Source organism: Bactrocera neohumeralis, chromosome 5 (genome assembly GCF_024586455.1).
Source record: "Bactrocera neohumeralis isolate Rockhampton chromosome 5, APGP_CSIRO_Bneo_wtdbg2-racon-allhic-juicebox.fasta_v2, whole genome shotgun sequence".
In the NCBI taxonomy this organism is placed as follows: Eukaryota; Metazoa; Arthropoda; class Insecta; order Diptera; family Tephritidae; genus Bactrocera; species Bactrocera neohumeralis.
Window position 1 is genome coordinate 43,528,378 of NC_065922.1, and position 21,687 is coordinate 43,550,064.

Consider the following 21,687-nt stretch of genomic DNA (forward strand, 5'->3'; position numbering starts at 1 on the left):
GAACAAATAACGGCAAAATACACAATTTGCTTAAAATAACAATAAAAATACAAACATAATACATAATGGCTAGAGCCTGCGTACATACTTAGAGATTTTGGAGTTTTTTTTTAATTTTTTTTAATGTAATTGGGGCAAAATAACATAGCAGTTTGGTGTATTCACTGTGTAGTTTGAAATATTAATCGAATATAAAATTTCAACGATTTTATTTTATTTTATTTTTTTTTTTTTGAAAAAACAAAAAAATTTATTTAATGAACTTTTTAACGTTATAAATCCAAAACAGTTGAAATTTTTTTTAAATTTTCGATTAAATTTCAATATGTTATATATTAATTCTACAATTCTTGAGTCTTTACTTTTTAGATTTTGTAACTAAATTAGACAGTTTGTTACTTTTTGCTTCCATTTATGTAAGAGACAATTTCTTTTTAAGAGAGTTTCATAAAAAAGTTAATATTTAATTATTTAAACTATCTTAAATCCAGCACAAAACAAAAAATTAATTTAATACTTTGATTTATTTAAAGAAATTTTTTACTTCACAACGATTTTAAAATAACTGCTAATTAAAAAATTATAAATTAAACGGAATATAATTAATTAAATTAAAAAAATTGAACAAAATAGAAGTAATAACAAACTTTAATTAAGATTTTTTAATAAAAAAATATTATTTAAATAACATAATTGTTAAAAAATGTATTTAAAAAAATTTTATTCTGATTCAAACAAAATTTTTAAAAGAAATTAGTTTATTTAAAAATAAGTAAAGAAGGGTTAAGTTCGCGTGCAACCGAACATTTTATACTCTTGAAACTTGCAAGAATAGAAGCCAGGAAAACACTTTAAGGTGCAAAACCAATCATATAGAGTAAAGGCTGCTGGAAGCTCAAAACTCCTGATGTTAGTTATATAGAAGCTAGGTCAAGTTTTCGCTTAAATTCATCTATTTTACAAGTATCTAACTCTTATGAATGAAACACACCTTCTTATTTTCATTGGGATAACTCACATATTGGCCGATAAATGCGTTACAAAGTCATCGGAAGTTCGAAATTCTTTATGCTAAATAAGTATATGGGGACTAAGGGTATTGGTGCGATTAATTTAATTTTTGACATAAAGACATACCATTATAAGAGAAGGATTATTCCTTAATTTCAGTCGTATGTATATCACACACATTGACCGACGTTTTCGATCAAAAGTCAATTATAGGTACCGGGGTCCAGATATTCGGTACATAGGGGTTTGACCATTTTTTGTTGGATTTAAACAGTTTTTGGTCATAAGGTGGCACACACTAAAGTCAATATTCGTGCTAAATTCTATTCCGTTATATTAATTGTTTCTTGATTTGTGTACTGGAAAGTAAAACAATCAAGTGGAATATAAAATTGCTCTATATGGAAAGTAGGCGTGGTTATTGTCCGATTTCATTAATTTGCACAGAGTAATATAGGAGTATGAAAAAAATACCACATTTCAAATTTTGTCGAAATCGGTTGGTCGAGTTTCGAGATATGGGATTTCACCAAAAAGTGGGCGGTACCACGCCCATCGTCCAACTTTTACCCCGGCCCCTATAAGGCCTTGCTATACCACCCCGGTGCCAAGTTTTTATGTTTCTGCCGCATTTATCATAGTTATTGATTTATCGCGATTTTAGTAGTTTTGAACAGTACCGTTTTATGGAGAGTGAGCGGGGTTTTCATCCATTTTCATACTGTCGGTAGAAGTTCTTGTAATATTTGTGCTTTGCGAGATTGGTTGTTGTAGCTTTAGTGGCTATCTCCTAAGCAAATTAAATATATTAGGGGGCAGGGTTACGCCCACTTTTAAAAAATTTGTATTTCCTGTGCTAAATTACAGTTTTATATCTTAATTTAGTGCTTAGTTATGGAAATTTATATGTTTTCGGTTATTGGCGACCTTTGGGCATGGCAGTGGTCCGCTTACGCTCATCTACGAGCTTGAACTTTTTTTGTACTAAGGAACCGGCATACCAAGTTTCATCAAGATATCTCAATTCTTACTCAAGTTACAGCTTGCATGGACGGAAGCAAAACTATAATACTCTGTAGCAACTGATTGAAAGAGTCTAATTAAGAAAAAATAGTTTAATTGCAAAAAAAATTTTAATTATTAAAAAAAATTTGAATTGAAAAAATAGTTGTATTAAAAAAACTACAGAATGCGCTCTGCTATCCGTGCCATGGCTAAAGGCGTTTTTTAGGGGATGGATGAAGTTCAGCTCAGTTTCGCTCAGTTCAGTCACACTCATGGTAGTTTTCATACCGAAGGGAGGTAGAATCAATCTAACCTACTCAAAAGAGTTTAAGCTTAACTTCTTTCCTGCTGAAAACGCTAGAGAAGATCCGGGACGCGCATATTAGAACCGCAGGGCCTCCTAGAAGCTTGTCTAAGGCGCAGCACGCATATACGAAGAGCACATCAGTAGTGATTGCACTCCTTACATTGGTATTTAATATCGAAAGGGCTCTTGAATATAAGGAATACGCTCTTGGAGCATTCCTGGACATTTCTGGAGTATTCAACAACGTCTCTACGGAATCTATTCCGAATAGTGTCCTTTCAAAAGTTATTGATCCCGCTATACAACGCTGAATTAGAAGCCTTTAGACCTCTAGACGGATAGGTGCAGAATTGAACGACGCTAAAATGATCAAGGAAGTCTGTAAAAGTATTCCGCAAGGTGGAGTGCTATATCCGCTTCTAAAAACATTAGTGGTGAATAAACAGCTCGCAGGGCTGTGCATAACGAGAGATTTTAGAACAACTCCAACGGCGACTCTTGAACTGTTACTAAACCTACCACCTATACACCACTACGCTGAAAACTGCGCAGCAAAATCGCTGGGATGACTATTGGCTGCAGGAGAATTTACATATAGAAACTTCGGGCATTGCTCGATGGGTAATGGCGGTTGGGCTACCCCCGCCTATATGATCCCACTTTTCAACAGGGAAAGAAGGTTCAAAATAAACATACGAAAATATGGCTGACGTAAAGGAATGTTAGCTAAGCGCAACATTCTAAACATCTATGCGGATGGCTCGAAAATGGACGATGGAGTTGGTGCAGGAATATACTGTCCAGTGTTAGGCATAAGGCAATCTTTTAAGTTGCCGGACCACTAAAGTATATTTCAAGCTGAGGTCTTTGATATTGCGAAAGCCGCAAAGCTGGACTCTAACGCATTTGCAAGCAATTCCAGCGTCAATATCTACGTAGACAGCCAAGCAGCAATCAATGCAGTAAACTCGTAATTCATATAGGCCAGAAGGGTATTGAAAAGTAGGGCAGCACTAGAAAGTGTTGCCAGAAGCAAGCGACTTCACTTCTACTGGGTGCCAGGCCAAAACGGCATTGAGAACAATGAAATAGTGGACGAGATTGCCAAGAATGGTGTACGGCTAACATCCGAAAACGTGTTCAACATTGGGAAACCCATGCATTGTCTATACGACGATCTCGACAGAAGCATGGTAAAGAAAGTCAAAACACGATGGAACGAGCTATTGCAAAAGTCACGTGCAAAACGGTAGATCGGAAGTACATAAAATTCCTATTGACACTCGATAGAAGAGACTGTAGGAATATGATGGGAATACTAACATGGTCACAGTATGGTGGCGACCCACGCCCGTAGGATAGGGCTGACAGATCGAGAAGACTGCAGGAAATGTCAAAATTAGGGAAACAATGGGGCGTCTCTTGTGCACTTGTCCCGCATTGGCAAGACTACGCTGTAAGCATCTGGGGTCTCTATGGTATGATACACTGGAAGAGGTATCGAAAGTGAAGCCACAGATTCTGTTGAAATTCGCGTTAAGCGCAGGCATCTGCTCCTCACGGACCTAGCAACCGAACTTCATCTGGTGTCGAAAAGGACCAAAACTGTATATATCTATGGCCTATTACAAAAAATAACAATATTAAAAAAAAACCTAAATAATGGTGTAGTGGGTCGGTTTATTACTATAATTCTATGTATGCGCAAAAAATTTCCTTTAAAGTTTTTATTATAATTTAAATACAGATTTATATATAACAACAACAAAATTAGTAAGTGAAATTAAAAAAAAAATTGATACAAGTACATGTACAATATATATTTTCATACATAATATACATATATGGTATGTGTATGAAAAAATTTGTTGCGAAAGAACTTGTACCGATATCCAGCAACAATTTGTTCCTCACGTTTTCTAGCATGAAACACCGTTCCTCACTCATCCTTTCAGAATCTCTATGCAAAACTATAAGACTTCTTCTTTACTATGTACATAAACTACTGGGAGTCCTTAGCGTAACTGTGCTCTACTCTTTTAGTCTCTTTTACGTGCTTTCCCTTTCTCTACTTATTTCTGTTTAACATATGTATGTATATATTATTTTGTTTGCTATTTATTTTAGCAATTCGCAGTTATTTCAATTAAGTTTACGCCAATTTATTCGGCAAGCTATTGTTATTGTTTACTGTTATTTTTCATTTATTTCGCCGTTTATTTGGTTTCTTAATGCTCGAGAAAAAAACAGAAACTGCCAGCAACAACTCGAGCTGCCAGCCACGCTTCTGCAAACAAACCAACCTTTTTTTAATAACGTTTTTGCAAAAGTGTTGGCAATAAAAGTAATAAGTTAGCCAAAAAGCAAAAAACAACAAGAAATACACAAACAACTACACAACAATACCACAGGAACTAAGTTCCAGTCTGGCAAGGTAAAGGTATAGTCAAGTAAAGGCGAAAAAAATTGAAGGAAAACAATAAAAACTAAGTGCCACTTTCGACACTCTGGTTTTGTGGTCTGCAGCAGGACCTACATTGCTGCACTCAACTCTCAGTCGGCAGAATCGAATAATTGTCTACTCCACTCGACGCTGTGCTATTCTTATCTTTTTGCAGCGTTCGGACGTGGTTTCAGCTCATAGCCACTAGCATTCGGCTGTGCAGTTAGCAAGGCAGACAAACGGACCAATAGACAGCTGCCTTCCAGGTCACATGCCATTGCCATCAGACAGTCAGCTATTGCGGCTATTTTTTGCCCTGTGCTTTTCTCTCTACTCCGCAGCTGCTATTAACACTGAGGTGCTTATGCCTAGGTCGGCGCAAATGTATACGAACTGTTTTCTTAATCTATTTTCGGTTATTTTTTTCTCCGAATTTTCTTCAGCTCCTCTTCACTCAGTTCTCTAAAAGACCGCCAGCTGCGCTAAGCCACCATGGCGTATAAACCAAAACATCACCATCGAAATCTATGTAAAAACGAAACCAAAACTGAGTTGAAGGCAAAAACTCGGCTTCTTTGGCTGTGTCCAATGCGTTCGGCAATAATTTCAGGTGCTTAACCTGCACGAAAGAAAGCCTTTGGCGTCGAGATATTGTATTTTCACACTTTAATCCCGGCAAATGTTTATCTTTTATTTTGCTAGCCGATGCGCAGCTATGCGCCCGGGAGCAGCGTGGGTGCGTAGCGCGTTTCGTTTGTAATCCCTGCTGCTCATTGTACACTTGCCTCGGACGGATGCAGTGATTAGGAAGATTAAAAGCATGATGGGTAAGTTGTGCGTGGCAAATACCTTCGAAATACTTTAATACGCAAACTTTTGATTAAACAACATTTTTTGGTTTCGCACATAATTTTCACGAAACATTAAACTAATGCGTTTAAAACTAGGAATTATGAATATTCACGGCGTTAAGAACCCATTGTTAATAAAAAATCAAACAAATGGAAGTGACCTTTTCGACAAGGGGGATAGTTTAGCTGAACGAGTACATTGGAAATAAGGATGTGTTTCGAAAAGCTATTATATCTCCATGGTGAAGAGACAAAGAGGCGTTAATTATACTAAAGAAATCTTGTTCTATCTCCGTAACTTTCATATAATTTTGTCATGATTTTGAGGTTATGTAAAGTGTACGATAAGAGTTTCAAAAATAACTTCGGTTGCACGGAAGCTTTAATATCTTTCACAAATATAAAACAAGTACTTGATTTTCATCAGTCAGTTTGTATAGCAGCTATATGGTATAGTGATCTGATATCGGCTGTTCCAACAAATGGACAGCTACTTGACGAGGAAGGGACGTGGGTAAAATTTCAGATTGATATTTCAAAAACTGAGTTCATGTATATAAAGACAGAAGGACATGGCTAAATTGACTGAGCTATGCTTATACCATAAATATAATTAGGATCAGATGTTTTCTTCTGAACAAACTAGCAAACTTGAAATACCCTAAGGGTATACAAATCATTTGAACCACAGTATGGTGATTTTATACCCATCATGGCCGCGTATTCATAAACGAAACGGTCTCAGATTTGTATCCAGGCAAGAACCTAAAGTCGATAACATTGCTCTAAATTATTTGGTGAGTGGTTTTGTCGAAAAAAACTAAAACTAAAACTGGGAAGATTTTCAAAACCTTAAGCATAGCGAATCCATATTTTATGTATATCAATCAAGTGTTCAACAATCTCTCGGCAACAACGTTTTCGGTACAGTAAAGTAATACAAAAAAAGTCCGAGACAATTAAAAAATTCACTTCGAAGTAAATGAGTAAACATCGCCTGTAAATGTTTTTGGTTCATAAATTTTGGACAGAATGTCACTCGAGGCTCCTTACGTACGGCTAAAAACACTTTTACTGATTCAAAACATCAGTACTTTTTAAATAATCATTCATTACTAAGGCCCAACACTTCTGTATGGTATATTCGGAAAGCTTTACCTTTGCAGAATGGTATAAGTACTTACAAGTACTATAATCAGCGAGCAAGCGTGATGGCCCGGTCTAACTAAATATTTTTTGACATCAAAAATTGAAATGTAAAGACAGTTTGAATAAATTTCGCGACCTAAAGATTATTTGCGTATTCTTTAATTCCACAGCAGAACCCGAATAGCTCTAAATTGGGATTTTTCAGTACTTTCCGAGTGGCATACATTTAAGAAGCAAACAATTTAAGAGAACACAAACAAAAAACCCAGAAGCCATTGAAAAAAAGGCAATTTTATATCTTCAAATAAACCGGTTTCATGCTGGGCTCCACTTTTTCTATTGTCGATATATCGCAACAGCAAACCACCTGCCATCATTTGCGTGCGGAAACCTACCAGCTGACCGTCATCAGCCATTGCCTATAGAAAGCTTGAATTTGCCTTACAATAACAAATGCGCAAAAAGGATAATAAACAATGCGAGGAGTGGGATAAACAAATATTTTTGCCCTTATACATATTTATATTGCTGTGTACACAATAGCCATTCTAATCTTTTTGCCAATTCGGCTTATCCATGTGTTCGGTCCACCCGCCCACACCTTAATTCTTTTTTATTCGATTAGAGTTGTTTGTTTATGCTTATTACTTGCTAAAAGAAAAATCACACTTTAACAACTTGAGCAAAAATACGGTCAGTTCGACGTTTACATTCACACATACATATATATTAATACATAAGTACATATGTATGTATATTCTTAGATAGTTGCGAAATTGTAATAAAACGCAATAAAAATAAACTCGTTTCTTACACGCGTATAAAAGTGCGAAAAAATAAGGATCCGAAATTATAATAAAAAGTGACCCTTTCGCTTAGCCACCTCACAAATTCAGCCAATCAGCTGACCATCAGCCGGCACTCGCAGCAGGCGGATCCACTTTGTGGTTATCACTTAATAAAAATTTAGTAGTTTTTACCCTTCGCGTGAGAATTTATGTGCTGCAAACTGTAACTGTAGCATGTCCTTAAACGGCTACAAGCAATTGCAACAACAATAAATGTCAGTAATCAACAACACTACACTTAAGCTTATAGCTATGTATGGGTGAGGAATGATATTTGTGCGAGACTGTAGATTTGTTCGAAGATATTTTATATTGTAGGTCGCCGTTACGTACACCCTCGTAAAACTCGTGTCGATTAGCTGCTTGTGATCTTTTCAGCTCATTTTTTAAACTAATCACTTCTCCATTCATTGAAGGTAGTTATTACTTTTAGCACTTGTTATATACGATTAGATAGCTATATAAGAAATGCATATCCAGAGACAGTTTATCTAGTTTCGTGAGATATTTATGATCCATATTGAAAGTTCTGAATTAATGTCTGAATTCATTATACAGAAATTCGACATATTTTCATTATTCTTCAAATAAATGCAGTATTTTACATTGGCTGCTGGTCGGTGGTAGTACCTAATTAATTTCCATTTCCATTCCATTCCAGGAGATGTATAGCCTTCGCCATTTGAAACAGTCCTTTATATATATAAATATTATATATATATATAACTAGAAATATTGGGGCTGACAGATAGAGAAGACTGTAGGAAATGTCTAGAGCAGGGCACCAGGGAAACAATGGAGCATCTCTTGTACATTGGAGTCTATGTGTGGCCAAATTAACCTATCTAGAAACATACCATATAAAACTGAAACCTATAAATATTATTAATTCACAAAATCGTACGACTATCTGTCTGTACATTTACGAACTAGTCTTTCTGCTTTTGAGAGATCGATATTTTCCCTCTTCTCCCAAAGAAACTGCTCATTTGTAGGAAACGCATATATTGGACCACTATATATAGCATATGGCTGCAGAAAAACTTACCGAGCCAAACGAGGTTAGATCTCCGAAAGTGCCTTGGCCGATAAAAACCCGGCTCAATTCCGTTAACGTAGAACCGGCTGTTGTCTGTCTTGCAGACGACGATCTGAAGTTCCTGTGAGAATGTAAAATCCTTCTGGATACCTCGAGAGATTGAACTCCTACTTATCCAGAATCGACCCTGGCATATCAAATATATTTCCAGCTTGCAACGAGTCCTCGCATGATACGAATCACCTCCTTGTATGCCCAGCTAACCCTGCACATTTGACATTATCTCTCTATGGTTCGAGCCTGTCGAAACAGCACATTTCCTGGACCTACCGTTGGATGACCTCGATGACAACTTATCTGAACCTTACCATCCTAACGGGGAATAGATAACTGCTGCCACACAAACTGAACATTATTATTAAGGGTTCAATCGAAGTTAACGTTTTTTACTGATTAGAGCACTTGCTAAATTACTAAGGATTGGATATACGACTTAATGAAAAAGTCTTCAACAACAACACTCAATTACTTTCTACTTATTACTTTATAAAATGTTGAAGATTTTGCTTAAATTTTTTGTAAGCGTGCGTTTTAAGACTAAAAATAAACTATTATTCTGGCGAAGTGTAATTTTTGACTTAAACATTCTTTTTTGAAGGAAAATTTACTTTCTCGATAAATATTATATTTGTTAGCGTGACAGCTGACACGCTGGTTGTTTTACTCAATTATAAAACACTCTTTGAATTCTCTTAATAACTAGAAACTGCCATATCTCTCACGAATTGCAAGTGAGAAGAAAAGTTTGAACCCGTAAATGAGGTATACTTATATTCAAAATTAAGTGATTGTCAAAAATTTAGTGTCAATATCGATTCTTCTCTATTAGTTCAACATTTTCGCCTCTCTCTTCTAGCTTTCATTTCAGCGACGCTAATGTTGACTGTCGCTTAATGTTGAACATGACAGCGACAAATTGAAAACGTCAGCGCCAATCTTTCACGAACGATTGCGAATCGATGGCATCATGACTAAAATTCACTTTATCGATAATCCGCTTAAAAAGACGACCATGAAAGGCTAATGAAAACGTTTGTACATACAGACATGTGGTTGTGTTTGTAGGAAATTCTCTTTAAAAGATTTAAAATGGTTGATAAGAGATGTGGAAAAGATTTGAAATGCATTAAAAAATATAATTTAAATTAGAATTTACGGTTGCTCGGGTTCTATTAAAGACATTTAATTGAAATTTGGGAATTAGTGGTTTGCAGTAATTGTACCTACATACATACATACATGTGATTTGAATAGAAAAATTTTATTACAAGAGAATATTCAATTAAAATTTATAATAATAACATTTTGTAATTAATTAAGTAATTTACGGATGAGTACTTACGAATTTAATTCCAAGTCTAAGCGAAACTTATGATTAAAGGCCTTAATTAAGAGTGAGGTGCGATGAAAGTGTTTCTGTAAAGAGAGCAAGAGATTTAAATTAATTTACGAAACATAATTAATGTTAAATTAGTACGAAAAAGTCAAAACTCTAAATATATATGAGATACTGTTCAAAAATTAAACAAAAATAGAAGTGAAACCAATAAACTAGCATTTTTATGGAGCGAATTAAGCATGAAGCAAGACGAAAGACAAATGTCAGCTTAAGAAAAATAAACCAATGGAATGGCTACTGGAATTTCGTGCTCTTCTAGCCATAGGTGTTCTTCCTGAAAATACTTGTACTCACAAAAACCTTGATGACTTCAGATTAAATTCGGCAGAGTATATTCTGAATAAAGCAATCAGAACAAAATGACACTGTTCGACTTAGATGTGAGATCCAAAAGTATTCTGCGAAGAACGTTAAACCATGTAGAGCTCCCATACAGATTATTTTTAACACTACCGATACACTTATTCGATAAACAGAATTTCTATGAAAAATTAAGTCATTATTAGAGAAATACTTGAAAAAGTGGCTTTCAAATGTTGTATATGGTAAGTAGGATGAGAAATAATCGGATTAAAGCCTCATAGTACATGACAAGAGATTGTCAAGATTTCAAACGTAAAATCGTTAGAAGATTTTAAAATTTTAAAATTTACAGGGCAGGACTTGAAAAGAAGTCTGCGAAGTATGTGTCAGAAAGTGGACAGAAACCATGTGCTAGAATTTTCAGTTCAATATGGCCCAAAGTCAGTTTTGCATGGTTAAGATAAAAGAATACAAACATATCATATCAATTAAAATGTTTAAGAAATCATGAATCTAAGACGATCTTCGGTTTCAAAAAGATTTATTGGGGGAACCTTTTGTTGAGCTCATAATCTTGCGTCGTGGGCTTTTGGCGTAGTCAGGAAGATCGTTTGATTTATATTGGAAGACTATTTTTTATTAGGTTAAATGAACTTGCTTGTCTACGCAGATACGGTTAACACCTTGGAAGAGAACGATTTCATATGCACGTACCCAATTACCACAAAAAGTGGGAAAAAATTGGGCGTCTCTGCTGAAATATATTCGGAATCAGGAAGCGGTGCCCGAAATTATTATACCCTGAACGGGGTATATTAAGTTTGTCACGAAGTTTGTAATACCCGCAAGGAAGCGTCGGGGACCCTGTAAAGTATATACATATATAAATAATCAGTATCGATTTAGCCGTGTCCGTCTGTCCGTCCGTCCGTCTGTCTGTATAAATACGAACTAGTCTCTCAGTTTTTAAGATATCGTTCTAAAAGTTTGTAAACGTCATTTTCTCATCAAGAAGCTGCTCATTTGTCGAACTGCCGATATCGGACCACTATAACATATAGCTGCCATACAAACTGAATGAGCGGAATCAAGTTCTTGTATGGAAAACCTTCACATTTGACAATGTATCTTCGCAAAAGTTGGCACGGGTTATTTCCTAACATAATAATGTAATTTCCGAAGAAATTGTTCAGATCGGTTAACTATAGCATATAGCTGCCATACAAACTAAATGATCGGAATCAAATTCTTGCATGGGAAACTTCCTCATTTGACGATATATCTTCACGAAATTTGGTATGAGTTATTGTTAATAGAAATAATGAAATATCAGAAGAAATTGTTCAGATCGGCTCACTATAGTATATAGCTGCCATACAAACCGAACGATTGGAATAAAGGGCTTGTATGGAAAACTTTCGCATTTGACGTGGTATCTTCACGAAATTTGACATGGATTACTGCTTAAGGTAATAACATAATCTCCGAAAAAATTGTTCAGATCGGATTACTATAGCATATTGCTTCCATATAAACTTGACACATAGTTACTAAAAGAAATGCACCTGTAAAGGGTATATTACCTTCGGTGCAACCGAAGTGAACGTTTTTTCTTGTTTTTAAAACATAATGGTAAACCCTTGTCTTCAAAATAAATTTAAATTCTTAACATTAAAACTAAATCACATGCATTTTATTTCGTTTTGTTAGCGGCATGTCTAACAAAAACGCACTTTACTAAAAAGTATCAATTTCTTTTTCATTCAATTCTTGGCAATTGGCAGGTCCATTCTGATAAATTCTAACTGATAGCATAGATCTGCGTTTCTATCGAAATTGAATACATGTATGTATATTATTAAAACAAAAATCATTATTCAAAGTCATTCTAAAAGCATGAAGAGAGTCTTGTTTATTACTAAAGACCAATGACTTCAAATAACCCCACAAGAAGTAGTCTAATGGTGTTAAATCACAACTTGTTGGAGGCCGCTCAATGACAAAAATTCCTGAAATAATCGAATATCCAATCTTGGAATGTTGTCAATATCAGCTTCTTCCAATTACGACCATAAACGATTTTAACACCTACCGATGCTGCTCTCTATTGACAGCAACGCTGTCATCAGCTTTATTTCGAAGGAAGTATGCACCGATGATTCCACCAGACCAAAAACCACACCAACCTGTCAATTTAGGTGAATATAATTTGTGAATTTTCTTCGCACCAGAATCGACAGTTTTGTTTATGGTATTTACCGCGCCACTTATTTGAAAGTGAGTGTCATCGGAGAAGATGATTTTCATAAAAAATCTTTATCATTTTCAAGTTGTTCAAAGCAAACTCAGCAAATTCACGACATTTATAGTGGTCCAATGGCTTCAGTTCTTGAGTGAGAACAATTTTAAACGGATGCAAGCACAAATCCTTTCTCAAAATCAGCCAGGTTGTGTTTTGAGACAGTCCCAGTTCTTCAGAACGCCTTCGAATCGACAAATTGCGGTCTTCAGCAACACTTGCCTGAACGACAGCAATATTTTCATTACTTCGAGCCGTTCTTTGACTTTTTGGGACTTGAACATTACGTAAAGAAACTGTGCGCTCGAAATTTTCAACAATTCGACGATTACCAATCAGAGATCGACCATTATTACGATCATAAAATGGCAAAGGCGCACGAAAAGTTACAAATGGAGAACGATTATCTTGATAATAAAATTTAATAATTTGTAAACGTTGTTTTTGCTTATGTCTTTATATGATAAAAGGAAACATTACTGAGTACAATGAAAAAAAATTACAGATCATTACAAATTTATAATAAAGGACGAAGAGACACTTAGAATTGGAAAACGCTGTACTTCAGAAGTGAGATTCTTCGAACAGCAGTGATTCCATATTTTCCGCAGAATTTTTTTATGCTAGAAAATATTTGTAGCAAATTGCAGTTCGTAAGATTATTTTTTATATTTTTTATTATTCCTGGGAAGTTTGCAAAAGTGTATATAATTGTTCACTTAAATGGAAAAATATGTGATAACCAGTAAACGCAGCACAAATTGGTGCTTCACTTTGTTGGGTATTTTACCATATAATATCGCTTTGATTCGACACACCTCTGATGACATAACACCTCTTGCCGCCATTTCACGCGAGAACAATTTATGATCCTTCATCACAATCATTAGCATTTCCAGGTAAACCCTGAGAGCCCGTTCTATCTGTAAGCCAAAGCATACACAGTTATTTAGATATGTACAAATGGCGGCTTGCACTTCGCAGCTTCTGTGGACCGTCTATTGATGAGTCTCATTGGCGTGACGTCGCGCTGAACACTATACATATGTAAGCATATGTACATACAGATGTTGCAGCAAAGCGCCCAATCGAGGTCAGCTGGCAAAAGAGGTGTCGTTTACTGCATGCGTACCAGCTGAGCAAGTGGTGGAAGTGGTGTAGTGTACCATGTTGTAAGCTATCGATGGGTGGCGTTTTGCTTGTTCATCTGTATGCAAGTAGAGAACTAGCCTGCGTTGAAGCATTGCTAAATCAAAGCATGTATGTATTGGTGCCAAGCAAATGCAGCGATTGCTGTTGTAGGTGTCAGTATATGCGCCGATATTACCAGGGAGCCACTACTTCACACAAACACACACAGCCAGGCACGCGCATGTAAGCCGTCGCTGCTGCTGAATGATGTGGTAAAGACGATGTTGTTATTATCGCCTTTAATGCAGCTTTGGCAACGAGCGTTTGCTGGGGAAGATGGTGAGGTGACGTGGTGGCGGGTGGTAGCCGCTGTTGATATTGCGGTTGAAGTCGCAATAATGTGCCACTTGCCAAAAATGTTTACTCACCCACACTCGCCTCAATGCACAATCGCACTAGCAACAAGCAAGACATTTATGTGTATAAGTATGCGTGTGAATGTCCCTGTTTGTGTTTGTGTGTGAGCGTGTATATGTGTAAGTCTGTTTGAGCTTGGCTTTTGAGCTCGTTCAAATGAAATCGTCGAGAATGCAATAAAGGATTCAAATTGTACAAAGCCTGCTGTCATATGCACATCCGTTCGATTCTGCCTTCCCTTCCCTCCGCACTCCACGCTCCACTTCGCCCGCGGATATGTGAACAGCCATGGAAGCGTACATTATTGCGCTGTAAAGTGCCATCAACCAGCAGCCAATAACAGTCAATATGTGCTGCAATAGTCGTCGATTTGTTTGTATGCTGCAACAACAACACGTACAACAACAAATAAGGTAATTTGCATCGGAAAGGCGAGCAATCGTCATTATGAACAAACAATAAGCAAAGTATGGGAAATACCGAAAAAGAGAAATCGGTTTCATGCGAAGGTCGTCGCTGTCTCAACAAAATTGTGTTCTTTTAGTTGACATCGCAGACAGCAAAAAATTGTTGGTTGCCATTATATGAGTACTGACTTCGCATTTTTCATTATTAGCAGTTGCCGTCAGACATATTGCAGGCACTGTACATACATAAGTTCACAACTGGCAAATATCGACTGAAAATATACATTTGAATTTTTAACTTTTTAATTTGAAGTTGAATTGCTTTAAGCTCAATTCAATTAAGTGGAGTTCAAACCCCTATTAACTACTGTTTAAAATAATAGAAGATTAAATTTTTTTCATCAACTAGCATCTCATCAAAATAGATTTGCACTAGTCCATTTAAAACTCGAGTGCGAACATGGAGGTTTGCATATTCCAAAGGGCGTCTTTGGGCAGTGGTTTGTTTACGACGTGGAAAGTTTCTGAGACGATGTTTACAATGTACAAAAAAAAATGTGGAACAAAGTTGCTTGAGATTATTTGTATCTCAACATACCTTATGGATCGACTCAACATGTGTTGGTTAATGTTTCAGGTTTTATTCGCAAACGGGTTAATGCAAGGCTTGTATCAAGAGAACTGATCTTTTACACAAATTTCAATGAGTAGAGGTCGTAAATGAGAAACTTGATAACGTGGCTGATGTCTAAGACACCACATTCATCAAACGCTCTGGTTAACTGAAGAAACGTAAATTAATGAAAATGACACCAAAACTTTCCAAAATTAGCGGAAGTCGCTCAAAAATCAGCTGAAACCCAAAAAACCTAAATTCGCCGAAGGCCGTCCCAGCCGAGGCCGAGCCGTGTATGAAAAATTGGATTACGGCTTGGTTAACTCATATTGTCCACGAAGGAATCCTATTTGGAACGCGATGATAAAGATTTATATTAATATACATGAAAATATTGACTGTTTTTGTAAGTCCGAGTAGAACGATTTGATATCGTTTTACTGTGAAGCCGTTGGCACGATTGAGGTCTTCAACTCCTCGTTATAGTATACAGAAATGTAAATCAGGCATCTGCTTAAGACCTGTATCTTTGAAGAACACTTGTAGAATTTATTTTTTAATTTTTTATGAATATTTCAAATTAAATAGGCTACCAATTTTCAACTTCACAAATCGATTTTCTTTAAGGGGTCAGTGGGTAATCTTTTTTCTCAAAATTTTTCTTTTTTTTGAATTTTCTGTCCCCTTATACACTTATAAATAATGTAGAAACCTCCTTTACCATTGGAAGGTTTCGAAAAAGGCTCAAAAATAATAATATCGCTCGACGTTCGGAGCGCTCGGAGTGCACACCTGGCACTTCAAACTCGTTTTTCTCAAAACACATTTTTTTTTTTAGCTGGCAGAGTTGATTCCGGTCGAACTACTCAACCGATTTGCTTAATTTTTTTTAAATGTTTACAAAATGCCTGGCTGTCGTTCCTACTAGTTTCATAATTTTTTATAATTTATTGACAATGTTATGACAAAATTTATGTAAAAAAACATGGAAAAAAATTAAAAAAAAACATTAATTACTTTTTTATTTACCAAAATTTGTTCATGATTCTAGCAGGGGCGATAACCATTCAAGTACTTTTTAAAAATAAATGAGAAATCGTGTCCGCCAGTGAAAAAACGCATCTCATTCACCCAGCCATTTCTCTGAGAGATGTCATCGAAAAATTCCGAAAAAATTTCTTTATACACTCCACGATATACCTCATGATATGTGAAAAAAGTTCTTTTGTAGAATAAAAATTTCTATGAAAAAAAAATGTCAAAAAACAGGCCAGATTACCATACTGACTCCTTAAATTAAAATCATGAAACATACACACACATGTATTTAATATTAACCTTTGCGCATTGGCAACGGCGAGTCGATGGAACGGTGAGCTGTACGAGATATACGACGACATTGACATACAAGGTGCTTTCCAAAGTAAACAGGACTTTTTGAATTTAGCCATCTATATGTCGACTGGTGCATTAGTATATGGTATCTTTATCGATTGTCCAGTGAGAATTGCATAACATTTCATTGATTGGAAGTGAAGTTATTGCGTTTTAAGTGTCAGTATGTTTGTGTTGTCGGTGCGAAAATGAGCTTCGAACATAGAGCCAACATTAAATTTTGTTTTAAGATTGGTAAAACTTTTACCGAAATGTTTCAATTGATGAAACAAGTTTATGGCGATGATTGCCTATCCCGTAGCAGAGTGCACAAGTGGTTTCAACGTTTTCAAAGTGGTCGGAGGACATAAATGACGATCAACATGTGGGCCAATCAGAATCCGTGATCACTGGAAATTCCATCGAAACTGTGCGTAAATTCATCAAAAATCAACCGATTGAAATTCGTGAAAATAGAATTGAACATCTTCAAAACATCGATTTATGGCATTTTAATCGAACATTTTGACTTACGAAAGGTGTGTGCACGGTTTGTTCCGCACAAATTGACTGACGACCAAAAATTGCTTAGAATCCAGCATTCGAAAGACGACTATTTGATCAAAAATCACATTTTAACCATTAACCACTCCCGTGTTCACCTGATATGAAAACGTGCATTTGCCCATGAAAAGAAAGCGTTATGCAAACGTAGAGGCCATTCAAAAAGCTTGCACCGGCATACTGGCGGCCATACCGGCCAACGAGCAAAAACCTCATTCGACATGATTTTGGACCGGGCAAAAAGATGTATTGAAGCAAAAGGAGACTGTTTTGATTGAAATAAATAGATTTTGCCGAAAAAAACATTTGTTTTGTTTTTTAAGTCCTGTTTACTTTGGAACGCACCTTGTAGTTCAGCGAATAAAGAAACAGCGGCTTGATATTGTTGTTTGGATGGAAGAGAACACTCCAGTTTAAGGTTTTCGATTCAGATGATTGGAAGCAGAGGAGGACCCCATAGCAGAGTGCAACAAGAAGAAGACTAGAAAACGAAGTATCAACTGACCAACGATTTTAAGTTTCATGCAGGTCATTGTTCTCTATTTTTTTACGTTTGGTTTTAAGAGTTTTCGCTCAAGCTTGAACAACCCTACCAAATACCTTAAGCAGTGTTTCTCAAAATGTCAACAAAGGGTTGTCATTAGCCACATGTACTCTACTCGCTATACTCCAGTAGCCTTACACAATATGACAGTCATTTTCGAGTAATTTAATTTATAATTTCAATATTCAGTGTAATTCACATTTTCATTAGATGAGTAACAAAAATTATATAATATTAAAGTCTAAATCTACTAAATAGAAACCACAACAAGCGTGAACTTCTACGAAAACACACAAAATACCAGCTTAAGTCGAAACTGAAACCACATAAACCGTAAGCATATGTCTAATATCTGCCAACACAGCAGTTGTTAGTTGTTGTTACAGTCACGCGAGTGTAAACACAAAGTTATTGCCAATGTAATTCTAACTCGAAATGAGTCGCAAATTTTATTTGTGTTTCATCAAAGCACACACACACACACACACACACAGATGCAACCGTGGACATAAGCGCCGAACGACGTAAACAAATAAACGAGCTTGTCGGGATATTTACGAGTATTTCGGAGTAGTTTTAATGTTTTGTTTATTGTTTTGCTGCACTAACTACCAGCAAGTGCAAATACGCGCTACTCGCAATGTGCAACGCTGCCACCCTTACCTACTGCACTACACCCTACATATGTATGTATAGGTAAATAATTATGTAAGTAGTTACATAGATATTAGTATATGAGCGAAATAAATACGCATTGTGTACGCATATGTAATTACAAGCATTTCAGGCGAGTGCGGCAGCTGGGAAAACAGACTTTGCAGACTGACTCTAAGTTAGCAGACGCATGTGGTAAGTCTTAATCAGCAGTGTGGCAACGTTGACATTATGCGTTGACATATTGCAACAACAAAATATACTAAACACTTTACCAAAAACCAAAATAAATAGTGCTGGCGAAAATATAAACAAACCGAATGAGAAAAACATGTTGACGCAAAGTGTCAGTCGCTTAGAAATGAGCGCCGGCAGTTCGTTGAAGAAGCTCGTTATTAAAATTCATAGCGCATAAGCTGATTAGTTGGTAAAGGCAAAGCTAATTTCAAAGGAAGTTTCATTTTCAAATACACTGGTGGGAAAAAGTTTGCGTACAAAACAAAGCAAGAGGAATACCAGAGTTTTTTTTCAGGTTAAACTGCATTAAAGTTAGTTAAAACAGATTTGTTGGTAGTGTTTGAATGTTGCGAAAAAGGTAAAGTGAGAAATAAGGTTCCAGAAAAACAGTTACAGTAACACCGTGTGCAAAATTTCAAAAAAGGCTGGTTATCGAAGTCGAATCGCACGGAGGAAGCCATTATTTTCATTGACAAAAAGGCAAAAGGGAGTTGCATTTGCCAATGAGTATATTAATAAGCCGATGGAGTTTTGGAAACGTGTTATTTTCTCAGAAGAAATAATTTTGCATATTTGGGATTAAAGTACGGAAGCTTGCTTGAAGAAAACCTGGTACTACACCCAATAAACAACATCTTGCGGCGACTGTAAGACACGTTGGTGGTGGTGTAATGTTGCAGCTGGGGTGTAAGTCTAGTAACGGTAAAGTAGGCAATATCGAATGCATTGAGTCAACAATGGATAAGAGAGTCTATTTGGATATACTTAAGGCAAATTTGAAGCAAAGTGCAGCAAAACTTGGGATGGAGAGTAGGTATTTGTTCCAACAGGACAACGCTCCCGCGCACACTGCAGATATTGTAAAATTTTGGCTTCTTTATAATGTGTCCAAACAATTACATACGCCCCCTCCTCAAATACCAGATCTCAACCCCATCTAGCACATATGGGATTTGTTGGAACGTCGAATCCGCCAACACCATATTTCTTCGAAAGAAATGCTAAAAATTGTTTTGAGGAATGGAGCTAAATCACACCGGTGGAGACGTCAAATATCGCTAATTCAATGCCAAAGCGCTTAAGAGAGGTTTATATATAGCGTAAAGGGTACCCAGTTAGTTACTTGAAACCGAATTTTTCCATTTTTTTTATTTCTAGAAGTTTTTTTTAATAATTAAGCATTGTGTGAAGCTTGTACGCAAATTTTTGGTGACTAGTGTATGTACACATACATATGAGTTTTCAATATTATCATATGTAAGAGATGTATGCATTTTCGTTACATAATGAGGTGATTACTATAACTACGAGAATATTCCCACAACATCAATATATATCCACCTTCCAAAATTATGCAGAATTGAGTATAATATTACACGCTAAGCTAATTAAGTTTTATTTTTGTGTTAGAAACAACACGGCCAAAAGCCAACCATCAACAAATAAGTCAATGCAATTATTTGGAAATTTACATATACATATGTATGTATGTACATATGTATATATATATATGTAGATATGTTATGTACAAATATGTGGTATGCATAAATGCATATATGAATGTACATATATAACATTTGAAGTACATGTAGGTGCATCCTCCAAAAATGGCAAAAATTGGGTTGAGTCCACAGCTAGTCGCAAAGAAGCCTCTTACTGATGGTTCTTTTGAATTTGTTATATAAAACGATTCCGTTCCCCTTTTTTCGAGTAGGTTTCATGTAAAGCCTTTTTGGTATCCACGACTAGTAAGAACACTTTTTCTATACTATTGGTGTCGAAAAGAGCCTTTTAAATTTTTATTTAGTAATAATTAACGTCTACATACATAATTTCCTTTCGGAGGGGCGTTGTTTTCTTCCCAACATATAATATTTTCAATATTGAGTTTATAATAGCGGGCCAGTTGTTCTTCCCTTTCGCTGTTTGGTGCCTATTGGAGGTTCCAAGTGTAGCCAGGTCCTTCTGCACCTGGTCATTCCAACAGAGTGGAGGTCTTCCTCTTCTTCTGCTTCTACCATACTGTGTATTGAATACTCTCAGAGCTGGAGTATTTTCATCAATTTAGACGACATGACCTAGCCAACTTAGCCGTTGTCTCAAAATTCGCTGAGCTATGTCAATGTTGTCATAAGATCGACTCATCTGATGTTGCCATCCTCTATACCTGTGCACCATACAGCAGAACGGAGATGATGAGTAACTTGTAGAATTTGGTCTTTGTTCGTCGAGAGGACTTTACTTCTCCATTCCCTCCGCAGTCCGAAGTAGCATCTGTTGGCAAGAGTTACTATGCGTTTGATTTCGACGCTGATGTTGTTGTTTTTGTTAATGCTGGTTCCTAGATAGACAAAAATATGAAGTTAACAGGGACGTGGTAGTCAAGTCGCGAGTGCGACGACTATTTTTTTGTCCTCGTTTGTTCGTCGTTTGCTTCGCTTTGTCCAACCAAGAGAAAGCAGAACTAACGGTGCGGCTGTTATGGCCAATGATAACGATGCCATCGGCGTAGGCCAGCAGTTGCACACTCTTGAAGAAGATTGTATCTTTTCTATTCAGGTCTTCAGTTCGAATTATTTTCTCCAGCAGTAGATTGAAGAAGTCGCACGGTAGGAAGTCGCTTTGTCTGAAATCTCGTTTGGTAACGAACGGCTCGGAGTGTTCCTTTCTGATCCTGACGGAGCTTTTGATATTTCCAAAGGGAGTTTACGCAGCCTAAGTAATTTTGCTGGTATCCAAAAGTAGCCTTGAAATCAACGAAGAAGTGGTGTGTGTTGACCTTTTTTCACGGGTTTTTTCCAAGATTTGACGCATGATAAATATCTGCTAAGTTGTTGATTTTACATTTCCAAATTTGGCGGTAGGCTTGACGGTAGGCTTTAATCTTTCACACAATACGCTCGATAGAACCTTATATTGAATATTGGCGTAGATTGTAGAGTTTCCTTTTTTGTGAGTTTGGCGGAGCAATTTTTAAATTCCAATCGTTAGGCATGCTTTCATCCGACCATATTCTACAAAGAAGCTGA

The 21,687-nt window shown here is 36.3% G+C and overlaps 1 protein-coding gene across 18 annotated transcripts in view; it reads right to left on the minus strand.

Moving 5' to 3' along the window:
• LOC126760566 (disintegrin and metalloproteinase domain-containing protein 9) overlaps window positions 1-21,687 on the minus strand; it is a 578,909-nt gene that overhangs the window by 173,381 nt on the left and 383,841 nt on the right. For all 18 annotated transcript variants that reach the window (XR_007667220.1, XM_050476295.1, XM_050476293.1 and 15 more), the window contains exon 6: window positions 10,056-10,129. Coding sequence is in view for 17 of the 18 variants with exons in the window: in XM_050476295.1 (XP_050332252.1) it covers window positions 10,056-10,129 (74 nt within the window). In the remaining variant the exon portion in view is untranslated. The remainder of the gene's footprint in view (window positions 1-10,055; window positions 10,130-21,687) is intronic.